The sequence below is a fragment of the Melozone crissalis genome, unplaced genomic scaffold, assembly GCF_028551555.1.
Source record: "Melozone crissalis strain CALT ecotype California unplaced genomic scaffold, PUWL_Pcris_2 ptg000027l_1, whole genome shotgun sequence".
In the NCBI taxonomy this organism is placed as follows: Eukaryota; Metazoa; Chordata; class Aves; order Passeriformes; family Passerellidae; genus Melozone; species Melozone crissalis.
This window is the reverse complement of record NW_026535805.1, coordinates 81,185,460-81,207,722: the sequence shown is the minus strand read 5'-3', so window position 1 is coordinate 81,207,722 and position 22,263 is coordinate 81,185,460. Positions and strand designations below refer to the sequence as shown.

Here is a 22,263-nt window from a genome sequence, read left to right as displayed (position 1 = left end):
AGGGTCAGAGCAGACCCTGCAGCTTGGCAGATAGGGCCCAAAGAGTAAGATTTAGGGTTTAAAATGTAACACAGTATGGTAATGTAGTGATTCTTATAGGTTGTATGGAAATGTTATAGGATATGCATGCTGTAGTAGATTGGTTGATGAGAATCTGAATATTCAACACTAAAGATGATTTATTGTATTGTAACGGGAACTTCGCTCTCTCTTTCACTTCTCTTTTTCCTCGCTCTTCCTCTTCTCTTCTCTTTTCGCGTTCACCTCTGCACTTCTTCACCCCCTCCTTTCTACATGCTCTCCGCTCTTAAACCTTTGTCTTTTAACTCTCTTACACTTTAAGCCTCCCTTCTCTCAGCCCTGCTCCGAGCTGCAGCTGGCAGCTCCCAGCAGGGCCCTGCACCCACGCCCTTTGCAATAAACCAAGAGTTCCACGACTTGGCTGCAGAGATCTCTCGTCTCCGTCCGTCCCGACCGTGCGTGACCCCCGTCACTCCAACAGATGCCCTTACAGACTCTCTTACAGCATTTCCCATAAATCATATGCCTTTACAGCAGAGAATGCGGCTTACCTTACCTTTTTACAACCTAAAGTAATCTTTCTAACATTTCAAGCAGCTTAAGTTTGCAATGAAGGGACTGCTGTTATTTTACATGTATAACAGAATGTAACTCTAACCTAGGAAAATCTTAAAACATGGAGCGATAGTAACAGGCAACATTATCAAGACTGAGAAGTTTCATTTTTAGTGTGAAGAACAGGAAGAAAAATAACAGTCCACAGACAAGAAATAAGGAAGCTCCAGATGCCTTGTCAGCAAATTTCTGTCTTTCCCTCCAGTATGTGAGCAATATTCAAAACTGCACAGGAAATAAGATCAAGTGCAGCAGAATATGCCACTGCTCTGCATTAAACTATTCACTTTTGATTAAGATTATGAATAACTAAGGAATAGTTAAGGAGTTGAGTTACATTGATGTGGATTATTTGACAGAAAAATGTTATAAATGGATTATTCACGCCCTCCCATCTTCTTATCAACCCAAAGGTGTAAGAGGGCAAGATCACAGTAAGGTAGAAAACATAATGAACTAAAACTATGTTATATTGAAATTATCAGGCAATCATGCTGTTTCAGAGTAATATTGGAAATTTTAGATATTTTGCATCCATTGATCCTAACAGCTTTTGTTTATCTTAAACACTACCTGAACCCAACTACTATGTCATTGGTGGGTTGGGTATCTGGCTATGACTTGGCAATAGGCAACACCACTTGTATAACTAATTGTTCTTTCCAACTACAAAACAAGTCCCAAAACAAGTCTCAAAACAAGAGTAAAAAAGAAACCTGAGGAAAATCTGGGAAATTATTCTCAAAATGGCAGAGAATGCCTCTCATTTTTACCTTCAAACTGAGCTATATGCTTCAGCCATTCTTTCTTGAGTAACTTTAAATCATGAAGGGCAGCTATATTTAAAGCATTGGTATTAGTAATTTAAGAGGGTCATTGTATCAAAGCAGGTCAGATTTAATAATACCAGCCAAATTCTCATCATTGTATCAACAAAACAACCTTATGAATGCAACCAAGCAGTCAAAAGATGTAAGATGTATGTTTTGCTTACTTTCTTAATTAAAAAAAAACAAAAACAACTTGCTTTCCTTGTGAAAAATTTAGACAACTCATTCAGTAATCAAGGCTTAAAATGTCTAATCTGTACATTTAAATTTTGAAAATAAAATGCACCACGGCCAGTAGATTGTGCTTTGCCATTTGCAAAGGGCTTAGGAGGTCTCAAGAGGTACAAATATACCTTTTAATGTAAAAAATAGTAATTTCATTCAATCAATCCAACTTGATAAAAATCTGTCAAAGGTTGCAGGGCCACATTCCCAAATTAGAGAATTTACCTTAGTCTGTTTGTATAAGAAAGTTATTCTGAGGGGAAAAATTATTTATTATAAATAAAACTAATCTCACTTGCAACCAGAACTATCTCACCACTTAAGAGTTTTGAATGCTGCCAAATGTTTTTCATATACTTTAATTCAGTCAAGAATACTTTATATCTTCTGGTTTATGAAATGGATTTTTTAATTGATAAATTCTGGAAGCCAGTTACTGATGTCACACTTGTGTTTATAGTGCTCAGAAGAGATTTAATCATTTCCTATCATTTCCATACCATACTAACTCAATTTTATGACATCAGTGAACTATGTTAGACAGTTAGTTCTAAGAAATTAATGCATTTTCAATTGACTAATGTAATTTGGCTTCCAGCCTTCATCCTTACAGATGTAAAAATTTCACATTATATCTTGCTATTTAAATAAGGATTTTTTTGGCAGGAAAGGAATGCCAAGTCACTTTTTTTTTTTTGTCAAGTAGGACCTTGTATGGGTTCTAGCAGTGCAGCGTCATCTCCTATCTACCCCTTAATTTTAGCATGGGTCCAGAGAGGGAAAATGGAGAAATCTGGCTTTAGAAAACTGGTCAAAAGCACCTATATCTCAAAAAACTAATGCACTGCTTAGAGACAGGTGTTTTTTTAAAATTGATTTTCTTTATGTTCATGTTTTTTTTTTGGCACTGTTGGCAATTTTAACAGCTCATGATTTTATGAGCTGAAAACCTTCCTTCTCCCCATACATAGATAAATTACCTTAGATTCCTGCTATTGCCAACAATTGCTTTATTGAAACTTCAGAGTTTCAAAAGAAATCTGTATATCCACAACTAATATTGTGTCTAGAAATTTGCCAAGGACTTTAGAAGTATGTGGGTAGGAGCTGAACGAGAAGAAACAAATCCCAAACTTATCTTTATATTAAATCTTAATTTTGAGCAAATTTTCAAAAATACACATGAAAATGTAAAAATACCTACAGTTTGGCACAGATGAAGCAGCATTTCTCTATTCTCTGTACATTCTACACATTACAGAACTTGGCCTTCTGAGAGTCAGAATTTCTTTCTTATTTATAAATATTCATTTCAAAGTTTACACATATATTCTCAATTTCTTATGCTTCTGATTTCTGCTTTTCAAATGCCAGTGTATTTGAACGTAAAAAAAAAGGGACTTTTCCTACTCACAAACATATCAAGGTCTGTCTTGAGTTTTAGGCTACATTTCTGAAGAATTTCTTCTTTAGCCAAGAGCTGCAATTTCACTTTTAAAGAAGGAAGGAGAAAAAAGGAAAGGATACAACAGGATTTAAAGCTGTTCTTTTTCTGAATAGTTATTTGCACAGCGATCAATAGCGTTGGGGGTTTTTAGCTGTTATGCCGATGCTTTATGGCTGCAGGGGGCACTGATGCACTGCTTATCTACAGTACTGCAGAGCAGGAGTCAGACAGGACATGATTAAACAGTCCTGCAGGTTACAGATCCAGAAAAAAACATATAAACTATTTATAATCAATTTAGGTCTTGAGAAATTAGGCAATTGTAAAATATTTATATGAGTTTTGGAGGGAAATTCATGTTTCTTTTGCTGGTTAATATATTTGTTTTTCTGCTGCAATCCAGTGGTTGTGGAGATAAGAATGTTTTCTTAACTTTACAACCAAGGTCCTTTGAAGGATGATATATCTTCCTAGTCTTGCATTACTTAATATTACAGCCTTAAACAAACAATCCCTGTCCTGCACAGAAAATAAAATTTTGCTTAGTATCTCTCCAGAGAAGTCTATTTATTCACTGTAGGTAATAACTTCCTCATATATTAATCAGCCAATACATATACTACCTGATTCACCAAGTCACTTAGGTAAGAATTTATTGCAATAAGAAATACTTATATTTGTAAAGAAATAATTACATATTACTTCCATTTATTTAATATTTTATATTATAGAACCTAGGAGTGAGGGCATCTAAGATGCAGAGATTTCTTGATAATAAGAATGTAAGACAATTTATGATTCAGCAACACACATCAGATATGCAGACATGTCTCATTATGTGTTTCACATTTATTTGTTACTGCTTATTTATTCTTTAATTCCTTTCTGCACATAATCACTTTTTTTTTTTTTTTTTAATGCAGATTACATTAGAGTTCAATCTCTTCTGTTCTTCTCACGTCTTAGCACTTCCTGCATTTACAACTGTACTAAGGTATGGCTGCTTAGAGAATCCTTTCTAGAAAGACATGAAGTGTAATCTTAACAAAGCAACAGGAAAAAGCCACCACTTTAATTGGTAGTTTGCACCAATTATCATCATTTATACCCACAGCTATTCTGGGGGGTTATTATCAATTCAGACCTTCAGTTACAAATTTCAGCCATTAGTTCTAACTAGCTGGTCTCTGCAGAGCTAAAGAAACCTACTCTGCATCCTGTGCTTCTCTTCATTAAAGAAGGATGATACCTTTGTATACACCATAATCCCCATAGTCATCCTTCAGCAAAAACCTGACACACTGATTTACTCAAGTATCTTTCTGCATCCCTTTTTATAAAAAAAATCACCAGTTCCTTTGAGGGTTTTTGAATTATATCTTTCATCTTTTATGGTTTCTGGGTTCTGCTGCATTGCACATCAGGACACAATGAAATACAGTACAACCAATATCACAATCAATAGTGTACACAGAGAGGAAATTGTTTTCCTCCTTTCTTGCTCACACACACAGAAATCACATTTATCATTTTGATCCAGAAGCTTACATTGAGTTGCTTGTCTAATTAACTAAAAGTAACTCTTCAGGACATCGCTCTCCCTTTGTGGTTTGGCCTGCTTAAAGTAATTCAGATATGAAGCTTTGTACAAAATTACTTTCAAAAAGTTACTAATATTGCCTTTTTTCAGGCTTTTCAACTACATCTTCAATGTTTGAGCAATTTTAGATTAGTTTTATTTTAAGTACCTTTTATTAAGTTAACTGCATATTAATATATAAAGTTTTGATTTATAGAATATAAGGGACATCTTTAAAAAACACCCCATTTCAAAAATTTTGATTCTTGATGATTTTTTGACTTGAAACAAACCATTGTTATAAAAAGTGCTCTGCCAAAGAGAAGTTCAAACAGTCTTTTTAACTATGGAAAAAACACAAAATAGAGGAATATTATTTGTGATGGATTTTATTTTCTATAAATTCACAGAAGGTTATATAATGATGATTGTTTCACTTTTAGCTTTGTTAAATGAGATTTTTTCCAAATCCACAAATACTTTATAAATCACAGAGTACATGTTCTATTCACCAACACAGTGAAGGACATAGAATGGACACCAGCAGAATGCTGCCAGACAGAATAAAACTGAACTTCCAAACTTTTCTCTTGTCATTCTGGCTGTTAGCAGTTGAAAGTAACTCTGGAGATTTCTTATTACTTCTGTACAAAATTTAAAAGTCAAAGAGAAAGTATTATACCAATTCAAGTTTGCAGTAGGCAAATTATTTCTTTCAGGGTGACTTTCATTCTCACTGATTCTCTCTAATACGCCTCTCTTCACAATGCAGCCTGGTATAATACTAGGAGCAACTGCAGCTCCATTATGAGGCACTTTCTGCACATAACTCGGAAGTCATGGAAACCTGCTCCAAAGTTTAATTATTTCTGAGTATATAACAAAACACTCCTCCATTTCCAGGTTTCTGTAATTGGAATGACAGCAAATGCTGGCACTAAAGTGAAGTGTGACTGTAATTCAATAGAGAAAGCATGCAAGATAATTTCTTTTTCCATTTGATTGTTTTTAGACAATTCATCATCTTATGTACTTAGCCTATCTTAACCACTGCTTATAATAGATGCAAGACTAGATACATAGGGAAATATTCTTAAAGCAAAATTTTGTCAAACTATACATGCACCTATCTTTAAAACCAAGTTTTAAATGGACAGAACAAAGCTGAGATCATTTTTTCTATTCTAAGAAAGTAGAAGGAAAGGATTTTATTATTCACATACCTGTCTGGCTAGAAGCCCAAGTAATTATTTCAGGAAGCTACTGAACCCTACCACTTGATGTCTTGTGTCACTAAGATAATTTTTCTTAAGAATTAGGGAAATTTTTCAAGGAGTATTTCAATGGCTATGACGCATGATATTATTAATACTGTGAAAAACATATGTAGCAAAATTTTAAGAACTTTGAAAAATGGCTTTATATTTAACTTCTGTGAATCTGCACAAGTTTTACGGGAAAGTTGGTATGTTCCCAACCTTTTTGTTTTAATTCTTGGAAATACCTTCTATTTTCACATTAATGATATTATTTTGTTTTAGGAGGAAGCTGTGCTGAAATCTAAAATAAAAAAGTTACATTAATTAATGAAAAATATACAAAAATATATTTAAAGATCATAAATCTTTAAAATATATTTTCTTATGCTTTTCTACACTTTTATATTTCAAAAGCTAATCATGTTCAAGCACAGTGCTTTTTTGGATGACAGAATTTCCAGGGAAGTATAGATATTTAAAACAATTTGGCAAAAGGAAATGAACACTGTTGATAACTTAGAACAACCCAAATGTTGTAGCAATTTGTAGTGTTTCTGGAACTATGATCCTTGATGTAAAAATATTCTCCTTTACTGCAGCTAAAAATAGGCAGCTGAAATCCTCCACCTCTCCAACCATTAAATAACCACATAATCCACAGGTAAGAAAATCTGAAAGATTGCCATAAGACTTTTTAACTATCTCAGCAGCCTTCTAACTCTGATAAGTCCTGACAGTGAGGAAGCTCCAGGTATGGAGGATCCATTCACTGTGCTGCCCTTTGGACTGCAATGCCTCCCAGAATTTCCCTATGCTGGTCCACTGAGCTCTGTCACATCTTTAACTCTCTTACCTCCTATGTAAGAACTTGTGATGAGCCAGTGAACAGACATCTGACAGGGAATCTCTCTCACTTCCATGACTTGGGAATGTGCTTTGGACAGATAAAGCAACTTTATACACCAAGCACACTTTGTGGGCATTGGATCTACACTCAGTGTAAGCAGGCCACAGCAGACAGAGACTCTTGCTGTAACAGAAGTCTTTAACTCATAAGTTTCCTTCCTAAAATAGTTAAAATTTGAATCATAGAAGGATTTGGGTTGGAGGCAATGTTAAAGATCAGTTTGTTCCAGCTCTCTACTGTCATTGGCCAGACCCTCGCATTAGACCAGGCAGCACAAAGTCTGACTAAACCTGGCCTTGGAAAGTTCCAGAGATGGGGCATCCATGGCTTCTCTGGGCAACCTGTTCTAGTGCCTCACCACTCTCACAGAAAAGAATTTTTTACTAATTCCTAATTTAAATCTTCAGTTTAAATCCAGTCCCTCTTATCATTATATGCCCTAATAAAAAGTCCCTCCCCAGCCTTCTCGGAAGTACCATTCAGGTCCTGGAGGCTCCAATAAGGTCTTCCCAGAGCCCTTCCTTCTCCAGTCTGAACACTCCCAACTCTCTCAACCTGTCTGCATAGCAGAGGTGCTCTGATCAATGTTCTCTGGATTTGCTCAAATGGGTCCATGTTGTCCTTGTGTTGGGCACTCCAGAGCTGGATGCAGTACTGTGAACAAATCTGGTTCTATACAATGAGGTTTCTGCTAGAAGTGACCCACTGTGGACCCTCCCAGCCTCACCCATCCTGTGTTTCTGTGAATGCGTGATTTCTCATGAAGGCACCAGTTTATATGCAATGGTTTAGCATGTGAGGTGAAAGAAGTTTTATAAATACCATTAGTAAATTTGGTAGTCTAGAGTAAGAATTACCCATAACTGGAGACATTAATTATTATATAAATGAACAAAAATAGATTCAAAAGTGTGATTGGAGTGCAAAAGCATTCTATCAGTGGAGCCTTTTTTTTAGTACATTAAATCAATACCTTATAAAATAATGAAGTACACATGAGCAGTAGCAGAAAGACAATTTCATTAAAAAAACAACTGTGAGTCTTGTTAACAAAAATATTTCCTTTTTCACAGCTGTTTCAGAGTGTTTTCCAAAATATTTAACTGGGGTATTATTTATTTTTAGCAACACACTGTCTCAGGCACTGTATGCATCCATTGACATATATACTTGCAAATGCCTCCTTGATAAAAGTGAGAGGAAAAAATGCATGGTATCCTTTAATACTTGTCTTTTTTGTTTCCATGCAAATACCTGGCAATTCCAGCAGAAATCACAATCTCATTATCACTGTTCATTACAGACACACACTAATGGACAGTAACTGCCACTGAATTCTGTTGACAGAATTAAGAAACAATCTTCTCTTGGTATAATGCATATGCATAAAGCTACAGAGGGATAATTAAGGTCAAAATAACCATCATCAAGTACTATTATTAATCTAAAAATAGAGAGTTTTCCTAAAGAAGGTTAATAATAATTTTGTGGTATGCTGATGACTGACAATCTTTTCCAGAAACAAGCAGAGAAATGTAATGTTTACAAACACACATTATCTCACCTGCATATATTGGACACATGGATTTATCTAACATCCATCAGAAACAATTTTCACAGAATACTTCAAAAGATTGAGATAAAGGGCTTCTATAACATTTTACAGAGATTTTGAGTATTTATAACTGTAGTAAAGATTGCATATGCCTTTTCTTTCTTTCTTTCTTTCTTTCTTTCTTTCTTTCTTTCTTTCTTTCTTTCTTTCTTTCTTTCTTTCTTCCTTTTTTTTTGTTTTCTTTTTTTTTTCTTTAACACTGAAGTCTGTCACTGAAAAGTCATTATCTAAACAGGAATGCCAGAAGAAGAAGAAAAGGTAACAGAAGAATAGAATTCATATATGCACAGAGAGTAACAGGAAATTGTACAGAGCAGCAAATCTCATAAAGGAAAAGAAAATATTGCAAACAAATGCAAAAGATGAAGGAAATCAAGAAGGACAAATCAAGTAAAGGGACGAAAGCATATGAAAGCAACCCAGGCCCTGGAAAATGAGTAAGAGGCAAACAAACACAAAAGTTGTCAGTGAGCAAAGGAGAGGGAAAACGTAACAAAATAAATGCATAAAAAAAGATCAAATTATCTCTCTCCATGTTAGAATTGTGCAGAAATGTTATTAATGTAATATCAAGCATCATGCATGTGGTGAATACAAATGAATATTTCTGAAGCTTTAACTTCAGTTCTGTATATCAGAAACTTTAGTCCAATCTCCATGTTAACCAGAGAAAGCTCATAAAACTTCTTAAATAAATAAAACTAAGTAGTGTCAGTATTCTTCATTTAATAATTTTCTTCTATAATGTTGATGGACACTGCATATTCTTCTTTGTCTTTTGTTTTGGGGTTTCAGAATTTAGCACATAACTTTAAACTCTTGAGGAGAAGACAAAAATGCAGGTAATGTAAGTGAGATGCTGGGATGTAAGAATTTATCTGGTAGTCTCTCACATATAACAGAAGCTCAGTGCTTTTTATAGGATCTTGCATTTATTAATAACCTAAGATGGAAGTGGACAGAAGAGCTTAAGCTTGGAACTCTATGATTTCTCTTTTGATTTTGAGCTAGCTTGTATGTTTGATTGACATTAAATTTTTCAGTTCAGGTGGATTCATATGAAGAAACTCTTCAAGCTGACTTGAGTCTTCTACGGACTCTTAGGATGAGCTCTAACATACAGGCTGTACCAGCATAACCACTTTCCTTGGAAAGTGGAATGGTAACAGGTAACAGTAGGACTTTCACAACTGACTGAAAAATAACTTTCAGCAGATGAACTTTCCCCTTTTTAAAGTATGCAGTTCATTCCAAAGACAGAAGTCAAACGCCTTCAGATGCTTGGTGTCAGATGCTCTGAGTTGTGATGTTTTATAATATACTGAAAAACAGGAAGTTCCACAGTGGAAAAAATGCTGAGAAATTGCACAGGAGACAGACTTCACAAAGGTGTTGTGGTCTGTGGGGATTTCTGCAAAATATCACAGAAAACTACAGAATGGAAAAGGGAGTAGTCATACATGAGGAAAGGGATTTGGAGCTTGTTGGAAAGTGCATGAGTGAGGGGAAAGTGGAACTGAGGGCTTATTGAAAACATGTAGAGCTCTCCAAAGTGTATTGCATACCTCCTGAGAAAATTGCCATATATCAGGAAACCCATGAGTCCTCTTGATGGAATGGACCTTGGGTAATGCACTTTCAAGAGCCTCTTTTAAAAATGCAATAACAATCAGAGCTTTTGCTGAAATAAAGCTCATCTTCAGCCTGGAAACACATATTAAGATAAATGAATAAGAAAGCAAAATATTTTAAAAAAATCTACCACAGTTCTGTCCAAAGGGCAGTAATGAAGAACTTAGCTTATTAGCTCCTCTCTGAGAGTCCAATTCACTACTGTACATTTGCATCCATCAGTAAGACTTCTCTTAGGAAAATATTAAACAATATTTTTCTGTTTCATAGGTAAGATTCTTTTTTTTAATGAAAACACAGGCCTTGGATAGGTACAGGTATATATGTATATGTATATATTTTCTGTGTGTATGTTTGGAGCCTTTGAATTTAGTACATGCAGTAAACTGTTACAGTAAACACTTACAGCAATATATAGCAGTCATAGTTCCCAGACACTAAAACAGAAATGAACTGCAGTAAACACCAGCTTTTAATACTGGGAATCAAAGCTTCATTTATATCTGTCATCTGAACTCTGTCTGGAAGTGATAGCCATTTATTCTGTAAATCTATTCCAGTAACATTTTCTGAAACACTTGAAAAAGCTTTATATTCCATTAACACATCACAAGTACCTTCCTCCAGAAGAAGAAAAAAAAGAGATTGCATTTCTTAAAAAATGTCATCAGAGATCCTTTATTTTCAATTGTCTCTCTATTACTACTATTGGTTGTTCTATAATGTTTTCCAAAATTATCTATATATTCATAACTTTGAGACAGGTATAATTTAAAGAGAATCATAACATTAAGTTTGAAAAGTTTTACATAACTATATAGTCTAGCATAATTCTAGGAAACTCCCTATTGGAGGATTACTTTTCCTAATTGATATGATTCCATTACAGCCTCCCTTGAAAGCCAAAGCTGCATAGCTCAGAGTACTTCATGGCTGCCAGTCTGCTCTCAGAGAGTCAAACTCCTCCTGCCTACACCATTATTCTGCCATTTCCTGTTTCACCTTGGTTACACTGAATGGCAGAAAGTTCTGATGAGCCTTCAGGGCAGTACATCCCTCCTACCTGCTCTCTGTCCCCGTGGCATCGTGCAATAGTGCAGTTATAAACACAACGCTTAAAAAATAATGCACATAAATTGCAGAAGGATCTGGCCCAGATTAACTGGGTTAAAGCCACATATCCAAAATCTCAGTGCTTCTGAGCATGCACAGAAATCTTGCATTTTCCAGAATGATAAGGATTATTGCAAGTATTTGGTCTTTAATCATATCCAATTGCCTGGTGCTGCCTGTATCAATAATCTTCAATTTAAGCAGAATTTAACACCTGTTTCCAAAATGACATAAAAGGTAATTTGCCTGATGCCCCCATTTCAAATTTAGTTCTACCAAGTTAAATAATCCTCTTTCCCTTGTGGTGTACGATGTTCACATTAAAATATAAGAATTTTAAAAGAATAAATAATATTCTTGCCATAAATATAGCATTTTAGACTGTAGATAGTCAGATATATATGCCAATGAAACTAATGTTATGGTGCAATTTTTTGCATTTCTTAATTCTGAACATTTTTAAAAAAGTAATGTAAGTCTCTGAGATGAGGAACATGCAGTATATAATATCCTGTGAAAGGTTCTGTCTGGTCTTGTCTTGTCTTGATGAAGTGATTTCAATAGTTTTGAGAAGGTATATGAACTATCTCTAAAATACGCTTTTGAAAGCTATCTATATTCCTTGCATGTATTAGATCATCCTTTTGGTATTTTAAAATAAAAATAGATCCAGTTAGAAAGATGGCAGAACACATTTGAGTAAATTTCAATCCTATGAAAAAATCATAAGCTTAAAATTTACTCACAAACCCATACATTTTAAGAAGCATAAGCATGACCACAATAATGAAGTAATCCAAGCAGCTGGAGCACCAACAAGGACAAAACCCAGCAGGACAACTGAATGCCTCTAGAGCATGCTAAATATGTAAAAGCAGGGCATTCAAAGGTGTTACAAATCTACAAATAGGTGATGATAAATAGGAGGTCAATTAAAGAAAAAACTACTACAGTAAGAACAGAAACAGTGCCTCTGAGTGTCAAGTACAGGCATGTTTTTGCAGAAGAAACTGGATTGCTTTGTCTGCCACACTGCAGAGTTCTCTGCTGCTGTTAGGCAGCTGCAACTGCAGCAATATTGCATCTGCAGAACCATGCAAATTCTGAAAATAAAAGTTACACCACGTAATTTAGTAGTCACTGCTACTTGTATTTGCAAAGTACATATTCCATTATTGCCATATTTAAACAACTTCCTTCAATCATTTTCTCCTTGCTTTTCCAAACAAATCCATCTTCCCCAGCAGCATGTCTTGCAAAAGGGGAATGACAGCTGAGCTTCATAGGTGCATTTAGGGAAGCAGACTACATTTAAAGGCTGTTGATGTCAAGATGAGTGTGGGTTATACCTAAAGTGAAAATCAAACCATGATGTTAGCTGCCAGGTGTGAGCAGCTATGAAATTTGTGTGTCACAGGGCAGGAATGAGCAAAGAAAATGTCTGCCAGGCTTCCAAGCAGTCCATCTCTATGGCTTTCCCTCTCCACCAATGGAAATTCAGAAAAATTTCAATTATCTGTTGAAATTAATCTGAATTTCAGCAGACTAAACACAACAATTTCCATTCTTGAAATTCAGCTTTTCCCAGACAAGAACAACTGTGATTTGGACCAGGATGGTGCCAGGTCTGTGCGGACTGCATGGGGCTGGACACTGTAAGACTCATCTGCACCCTTCTGAAGAAGCAGGGAGGTAAAGGGAACATTTTGCTTAGCATAGAGCATTGAGAAGGCCCATCATTCTTTCAACAACCTTTTATGTACAACATAATATCCACAGTTCATCTATACAAAGTCATGTCATTTTACTCACCTAATCAGTAACATATGCACAATAAGTATTTGCAAGAAACAGTCCTAGACTGTAATCTCTGAGTTCTGATTCAAATAAAACAATCTTTAATGTCTGTATTATACAATATAAGCCATATTTGTATGCTAATTAACTATGAAGGGGAGTTTCAGAATCAATAGAAAATTCAATAAATCTTGGTACATAGTTCTATAGATTATAATATAACAGATAACACAGCATTCTATAATAATAAAAATTTAAAAGGAACAAAGCTATTTTTTTACAAGCCACCTCTTTCAGCTCTATATCCCTCTCTGTTAGATACACAGACTGGACAAAGCTGTTCTCATTTCTTTTCTTTTGCTTGTTGAAGGCTATTGACACTTAATAGAATGGTTATATAAAGTGTTCAATAGGAAAAACTGTAAAAAAGAATAGTGTCAAAAAGCTAAAGGGTGTAAGCACTTGTATCAATGAGTATTTTTAACAAGAATGAAAGAAAGTAGAAAAAACAGTAACAGTCCTGATTTTGAAGTTATCCTGTTTTTACCTAGTAGTTTAAAAAACAGAACCACCTCTTGCCTATGATTTAGGACATCAAAGCTCTAATGCATATGCAAAATAGAGAAAAATTTCCTAATCTAGTAACCAGAGGAGACAGCAGAGATGGTTTATGATATTTTTTTCACCATGATTCTTAAAAGTTAATACCTGAATGAAAAACATGAAATAGCATCCTCACTTGCTTTCAACCTTATGAATTTCTGTTTTGCAAAGAGGCATATTTTCACACACAAGAGTACATGCCCTCATTTGGAAGGACACCACAGTTATGACTAGGAAAATTTCTGATGAAACACTGTACAGAAAGACAAGAGAAGAGACATTGTTTCTTTGTTTTTTGGGGGTTTGTCAAAACAGTGGCCAGGGTTTTCTTTCTCCTGCAGGATTTAGACCCACAACCATTTGCTAAATGTACTTAGAGAACATATTCCAAACAAAATGCTATGGGGAACTTGAAGGGTGTGAAGATTTATTTCTTCATCGAGCTTGGACAAGGAGATAACACTCAGCTGCTGCTCTAAATAAAAATGGTGGCAGGTCTCTGCCAGGATAACAAATTGAATTTTGCGTTCAGAGTAAGTTTTACTGGCAAAAACTTAGATGCCTGGGACTTGGGGCAGATAATTCATTAGACAGTGGGTTTACTGTTGTACTGTTGTAACTTTGAGTGGGATGTGTGCTCATTAAGGGGTGATGGTGGAGGTGAGTGCAGGGTTCAGATCTCATGGATCTTTAACTAATGGTCTAGTGGGTTAACACCAGCTTTCAAGGATGGTGTTTAAACAAGCACATGAACATTAATTGGCCTTTTCTACAAATTCTAGGGAAAAAAAGTCATATGTTAAAAGCCAGATATAATGTCCTCCGAAATCTAGGACATGCACATCCTATGACTGAAATGATATTCTCTCCCTAAAGACTTCATTATCTACAAATGCAATTCACCTCTGTTTTCCTTTGCTTTCCACTTCGCCATGTTCAAACCTACCATACTCCAGAATAGAATCCTAATGTACACCACTGCCCCTGCATGGCTTTTATTTCAATCAATGCATGACCAACAGCAATGTGAAAATGCAAAACTGAAATCAATTGAGGTTTTTCAATGTATTCAGAAACAATGTTTTCCAGTATTTTTCACAATCTCTTGTAGAGTAAATGTGGCACCAGCTCATTCATATTTGTAACAAGATTAATGGAAGTCCCAAAGTCACAAGTAAGACACAATCAGCATATCTCCCCACTTCCCAGTCCTGTATTTTCCTATAGATCATCTTAGTATACTGTTTCAGCATTCAGGGTGTGACAACTCACTCCAAATAAGCTGTCAAGTTTAATTGAACTACTCTGAAAAAAAAAAATCTTCCATTAAGAAAATGCTTTAAAAGCATAAAAGAAAGCAAGATATCTGTCTCTCTAGGGATTTTTGTCCTTTTATTTTCCTGTATAGAAAAAAATAGATAATTTCCTGTTGAAATTATCTAAAATGGTCACCCTGAGTAAGGAAGAAAGCAAAATCAGCACAAACACTTCCTTAGGATTTGAAAAGGCATAGAGGGCAGTTTACCTGCAATTGTCAACATTACTTCTTCCCACAGCACTAGAGAAGCTGAAAGGTCCGATGTTATTGATTTCTACGACTTTTATACAGCCAGTGAAATTGTAGACAGGTCCAGAAACCTACAAAGGAAAAAATGCATACAGTTCTTTTGCTTGTTTACATTATGATCAAGATGTTTATTTTTCTGTAGAGGAATACAAGTCGTGGGGAATTGTAAACAGGGAACATTTGAAATTTGTAAATGTATTACTTCCCTGCTTAAAAGATTTCTAGTACCCTTAATCATGGTTCAAAGATGCCTAAGGACCTACTAAAAATGGGAATCACTGCAGGGACACTGAAAACACAGAGAACAGTAAGTTGTTATGCACTGCCAAGGACCCATTTTTAACAACGAAGTCAAGTTTAGATAGTTGCAGAAATAAAAAAAAAAATCTTGAGGAACAATTTGCTGAAAGCATAATGGAAAGCATTACATGCTTTTTAAAGCCCAACAGGAGCATTAAGCCTGCCAGAAAGGCTTTAGGGATAATAGACCAGCTAAGTGTAAAGGGAATGTTCAAAGAGACAAGGCTCTAGCAAGAAATGTAAATGACTCACCAAATCAAAATTTAATGAAGAATTGTTCTGGGAGGTTCCTGTGACTGAACCCCTTTTTAGTTTGAGTACATCAGAGATCTGTCTTAAATTGAATTACTTCTAGAAAGTGTTTTTTAAAAATCCGCAAAAAGTGAACAGTGGCAAAAAAACGAGAAAGATGTTGTGTTTGCCTGGGACTCTTATGGGAATTTACTGTGGTCATCACTTAAAATGGACTCCAAACCATGGGAATGGTAGACATGGATTTGTGGGGGAAGAGTGGCTTGGGTTTTTGCTTTGTATGCTTTTAAAAATGGGGACAAGACTAGGGCATGCAAGGACATACCTCAAACTACAGATCAGTAACACAACACAGTGATTATGAATTACACTGAAGAACAGAATTAACATATATGTAGATTAATGTAATGTACAGGGGAATAGTTGAGAGGGTTTCTGAAAAGAGAAATTGTAACTCAGAGGAGGAACACTGACTATGAGAAAAAGGATGCTTGGCACATAGTCTTTGATTTCCAAAGGACTTTAACAAGTTTCTCTGTTAAAAGATTCTCAAGTAACTCAGTCTCCCTGGGATAGCAAGGAAGGCCTTAAATAAATTAGAAGAATGGTTAAAACAGAAGCAGAAAAATTGTGAGCAAATGGTGAGGTTTCTCAATATGAAGAGTCCCTAGAAATTCTCTCTACAAGTCTGTATTAGGGTCTGTGGTCTTCAACGTATTTGAGTGGCTCAATGTTTTCTGCACTACTCAGGATAGCAAAACTGAAATCCTGAGAAAAGGATTTCACAATGTGCAAAAGTGTCACAAATATGCAAAATCATAAGTCATGTAAGGATGATTATACACATGAGAGTTTCTGAACACAGTAACTGTACAGACCAGGGATCTTCAGTCAGGAAAACTCACTGTCAACGAGAGACAGAACAGAGCAGTGTGCAGATGAATAAAGAGCTTTCAGTTTCTCAAAATACAGAATCAAAAGGATATGAAATGATATAAATTAGTGCGAAGATGAAAGCAAGGTAAGGGGTTTGCTCTTCCTATAACTCAAAATTAAATTGTGGAACTCTGCCATAGCATGTTGTGGATGGTACAAGTGTAAATGGGGTTAAAAAATCAATCATATTAAAGGGAAGAAGAGCTGTCTGCCTCCCCAAATACAGATAGGCTGCACAAATACAATACAGTTGAAGCAAGGAGAATTGCTTTTCTCTGCACTGCTCAACCACTCTGGAACATAACACAGCGTGCCATGCCACACACTATAAACAGAATGAACTGGCCTTCCAACCCATGGGAGGGCTCAGAGAGTTCATTAATAGTTTACTGTTTATTTTCTTAGCAGACAAAGGCTTACACAAAGTTAAGACTTTAAAAAAGATACGTTATTACATGGCAAAAATATGGAAAGTTATGTAACCATCTATAAGGTGGCATTTAAAGTCAACACAGTTCAAATGTGGCAAAGGGAAGATGTTTCCTCTGTGGAATAAACACAGAGGATTACAATGAAGCTTTCTGGACCTAAAAAAAGAAAAAAACACCTTCAAGAACTGGATGTGAACACTCTCCTCCAAGTTAACTTTGTAGATTAAGAAAACAAGACTATTTGATATTTCAAAAGGGCTGGCAGAGGTTATTCATATGGATTACAGACAATAGAACACTCTTTCTCTTCCTCCTTTTCCAGCCACTCAGGCATAGAAATAAGTGTGATGGGCTGCCAAGAGAGACATACACTCAGCAGCCTGTTTTGCTGCCATCATTATAATAAAATATACCAGATAATCTTTGAAGATGTCTTGCCCTACTAAGCTTCATGTTTTATTTTTTTATAAGAGATCCTTGTTATTTTTTCCCCAGCCTTTTGTAAGTAGTAAATAAAATAATTTTCAATTTAACAGGATGAAGGATCTGTTATAAATTTATTATGAACATAGACAGAAATAGTTACAGGATTCTGAGCTGGAAACCAGAGACATTGTGATCAAGGTATTTATTTTATTATAGTTTATTATAATATCATATAAAATTTATGCAATATTATTATTTTATATATTATATAAATATTATTAATTTATTGTAATTTATAATTTATTGTAACCTGTAAAATTGCCCCTCCCCGAATGAACAATTGAACAGTGTTTTAATATTGGCTGCATAAATCAGCTTGTTAAACTGTGCTTCTTTTTTTCTCCCTGAGCCTTATATGACTGTCTCAGTCATGCCATGCATGTGTTTCAACAAAGGTCCTCTTTCTCGGGATTGTAAAAATGAACAAACAAAATAGAAAACAAAAGAAATCAATAAATGCAAAGGGCAGATACAATACAATTTTATGACAGCTACTGTGCCAAGTTAAGTTCATCCAAGATGCTTCTATAGGGAAAATTCACTATGTCAACTTATGGTTCATTTTGCACACTGAAGAACAAATTAGTTTGGAAATCAACATTTAGCTGCATATTTTCCTAAACACTCTATTGTATGAATATTTTAACAACCTGGTTTCCTTCCCCCCACTACTGGCCGGCTGCCTAGTAATTTCTCTTACATTGATACATGTGCATATTTTGAAGGTAATACACTCCTGTAAATCAATCTTAAAATTATTACTTCTTTGTTTTTTACCTATACCTACATTATAAACATTTTGGTCAAACACTTACTTGCATTTGTTCTGCTATGCTATCTCTACAAAAAAATCAATATCTTAGAGAAATATAGGAATAAGAGCTATTGATATATATAATCAAAAATAAGTGGCTTTTATTCTTCTACTTTTGAGAACAGATACCTTTTGTGTTTAGCAGAACATTAAAATGCAGACTTCACATGTAGTTGAGTTCCCTACCATTTGCAAAAATACATTAATATGCTAACAAACTGTAACACTTAAATTGCCTGAAAATGTCAGGGCCAGAGCAACACCAGAAATTTAGTTTAATAAAATTCACTATTCACAATCTATTCAGATATGTTTGACACATAGTAACCATGCTCTTTAAATGCCCTTTATACTTGACAAAAATGTGTACTGATACTTACCTTGTAGGAAAAGTTCACACATATATGCCAAATAATTTATTAACATCCCTTACTGACTAGCCCAAATTAAGCTGCTGCTAGATAGAATTAACCTAGAATGAGTTCCTAATGAAATGAACTTACCTGCTGTCAATTCACTACAGATTCATAAATAATATAATGAATTTTTGTCTTATGATCCGAGCATTTATTTGAAAAGTATGATTAACTAGAAAGAAAACAAAGAATAGAACAATCTTTCCTCATTTGTCTCCAGTCAAGATAAATGTTATGTATCTTAAATATTCTCACTATAGATATTACAGTGTACCAGCATACACTATTTAGGAGTCTTTCACATCTTTGTGATTCCTGAAATACATCTGATTTTGGAGTCTGATAAATAGAACTCTCTCCAATAGAATACAAAACTTTTAAAATGCAATATTTCAAACTTAAATAAAATAACTCAGGTGCACAGTTTTGAATATACTAATAAAATTTTAACTTGTATTTACTAAAACCATGGTGAACCATTTGGAAATTGATAACTCAAAAAGCACCTCAACTTAGATAATAGCTTCTCCAATTTTGTTTTCTGCTAGTAATTAGAATCATATGAAAGTCACAATGAACTTTGAGATTAAGCAAGCCATAATCTCACTTCTGTATTTTCTTTAAATTTGCCATTAAAATTTGGCTAACCGTCTCAGTTATAACCTGCTTCAAGTCATCTGCAACTGAACTTCAATATCAATCCCACTAAAGAAAAATACGAAAATCAAAAGAAATATTTAAAAAAACCAAACCAAACCAAACCAAATCAAACCAAACCAAAAACCCCATGTCTAAGTTCCATGGGTGGTTGTGGTGGTAATGCCTCCCCCTAAAGAAGAATTTGGAATTTGTTCTTTTAAGATGTCATTTTAAAACCCATTTTCCTCTCTTTGATACTGAATTACATACAGAAAAAACCAGAAATATACAGACTACCAAAATTAGCAGTAAAACAATCAGAATGGGCTTATTTCAATAGGACAGCATTCTGCCTTTACATTTCACTTACTGAACACTGAAACTTGCCTGCATTCAAGGCAACATGCTATATATGGGATATGTACTTTGTTAAAGCTCAAAAGTTTTCAAGACTTTGTTAAAAATCAACATTAGTGACTCAGACATCACCTTTCTGGAAAATGTTTCTTGCTGTCTTAATTTTTAAAAAATCAATTAATAAAACTTAAACCTAATTAGTTTTTACTCTGGTAGATCAAGAAAATTGGACAAGGCTTGTCTACTTCCTAACATTTACTTTTAATAACAATTTCTATACTCAGTTCAAATTTTAAATAACAAGCATTTTTATTGTTAGATAACAGAGTATATGCCAAAGACTTTAATGACATTTCAAAGTGTGTAGGAAAATGAAAAGTAGCATTAGCTCTCAAACAAGAGTAATAAAGAAAACACTTAAAATATGGGAGAAGGAAAATTGCTTCAGCTTATGTCCAGTTTATCTTCCAAGAAATTGGAAGGCAAAATGGGAATATGCCCTGGTAAAATTGTCTACATGCTACCATATCAATAAATTGGGTGAAACACAAAGGATCTTCTTCATCCTCACTCATACTGACTATGAAATGAAATACCGTATCAACCTATACATAACACTGAAGTTTCATTCAATTAATATTTAAATATAATAGATGATTTTACACTGATATTGTGATCCTGAGCCAAGCATCCCAAAATAATTTTAATGAAGTTATACTAGCGCAACAAAAAAGGAGCTCAAGTGGTAAGTGAAATTCAGATTTTTTTCATCTACTTCTACTGAATCTTTTAAAGAATTTACTGTTATTACCCTAAATCTGCTTTTAGTGTATCTACAATGGATATCGAATCTTATCACTAGAATTTAATAAAACAAGAATGGTAAAGGATAATAATATAGGTAGAAGAAGGGGAGAAAATAAATCCCTAAACTGCTTAGTGTAGTAGAGGTTTACATTTCTGCTCTTCATGTCTCATTTGTTCTAGCCACCAAAATCAGGGGTTGTACAAGTAGCAACTCTGACAGTTCTGCTATGGGAAACCAGCAAGTCAATAGTTCTTCCAGCCTCATGTGCTGTGGAGCAGGTAACAGGCTGTCCTCTCTCATTGGGTCTGAGTTGGCAAACCATCTCCTGCACTGCTGTGCTTCACAGTAGAAACCAGACTGGTCATCTGCCTGGTCCCAGACTCAGGGGCAACCAGCTCACCACACAACTGACATCTCATTCCTCTTGCACCATTTCTTCATCTAAATTGACTGGCAGTCTAAATCTTGGGCACAAGAGCTTCACTGTAAATTCTCCATGATCTTGACAATTCTAGCTCAGAATGGTTCATTAAACCACGAAGGATTAATTAAAATCAGTAAGTCTGAAATATTCAAGAGTACTGAGAAATTTCCTTACTGTTTTTATGAAAGTTCATCCTTGGCCAAGATCCTTATCTTTTAAACTTGCTCTTGGCTTTCACTGTAACAAGTGCAATGCTGCATTTCAGAAGGGATATGAAAACTCTGATGTGAGGAAGGATATTCCTAAGCTTTGTGGCTAGAAATGTCCGTCCCTTTTGTAAACAATTTCAGTGTTTATGCTTATAACCATAATGCATCTCTTGCATACTCCATCTGTTATTGAAATTCCTAATAAATTCAACTACTGTAATTTATCTTTTCTCAATTCTCTCTGGTACAACACTTTGTCCCTGAGAAAGCTGGAAAATATATTGGCATGAGAGGACTAGAAAATGTAGAGTGAAATTTGGAAAATGGACTTACCTTTCTTGGATAGTGCAGACTCTATCAAACTGCGGAAATCAGTTCATCTCCCTGCATTTCACCTTTGCAGAGTGACACTGAAGTCACATATGCTGAACATCGTGCTAACAAATTACAGTGCTCCAGCACTTAGGGAGAGGTGTTCTGAGCTCATCACCATGAACTAGTTTTCAGTCCAAGTCAGTCAGCTTCTCTAGTTTTGGTTCTTGTTCAATCAATAGCCAATCACTCAAATCTACAAACATTTAACCCAAGAGATGTTTGTATCGAGCATATGTGTTTATATGCTGATGGATTTGGTGATTCTCATGGGTCATTTTCAAGTCAGGATATTCTATTTCTAAAGTGAGTTTCAGTGTGAAACACTTGGTGAATTATAGATGTTGAGTTACGAAAAAGGGAAGAGTTCTAACAAGAAGTACATCTGTCTGAGTAGAAGAGATAACACCTTATCTAAAAAGTAAGGGTGTCTTCAAAATGAAAATATGCCCATAAAAATGAAAATGTTCTCATAAAATAGGCTTTTCTTTAATGTATACATATGGTATATAATGTTCAGAAGGGCCTAATTTTGTCAGACTCCTAAGAAAACTGAAGATTCTCTGCAGAAGAAGGGTGAGAAGAGAAAAATTTCTTCATGGTTTGTGC

At 35.0% G+C, this 22,263-nt stretch overlaps 1 protein-coding gene across 1 annotated transcript in view; it reads right to left on the bottom strand.

Annotated features, from left to right (window-relative positions):
- EYS (eyes shut homolog) overlaps positions 1-22,263 on the bottom strand; it is a 704,955-nt gene that overhangs the window by 201,539 nt on the left and 481,153 nt on the right. Inside the window, exon 36 of the mRNA XM_054280634.1 lies at positions 15,169-15,281. Within this exon, the coding sequence (XP_054136609.1) occupies positions 15,169-15,281 (113 nt within the window). The remainder of the gene's footprint in view (positions 1-15,168; positions 15,282-22,263) is intronic.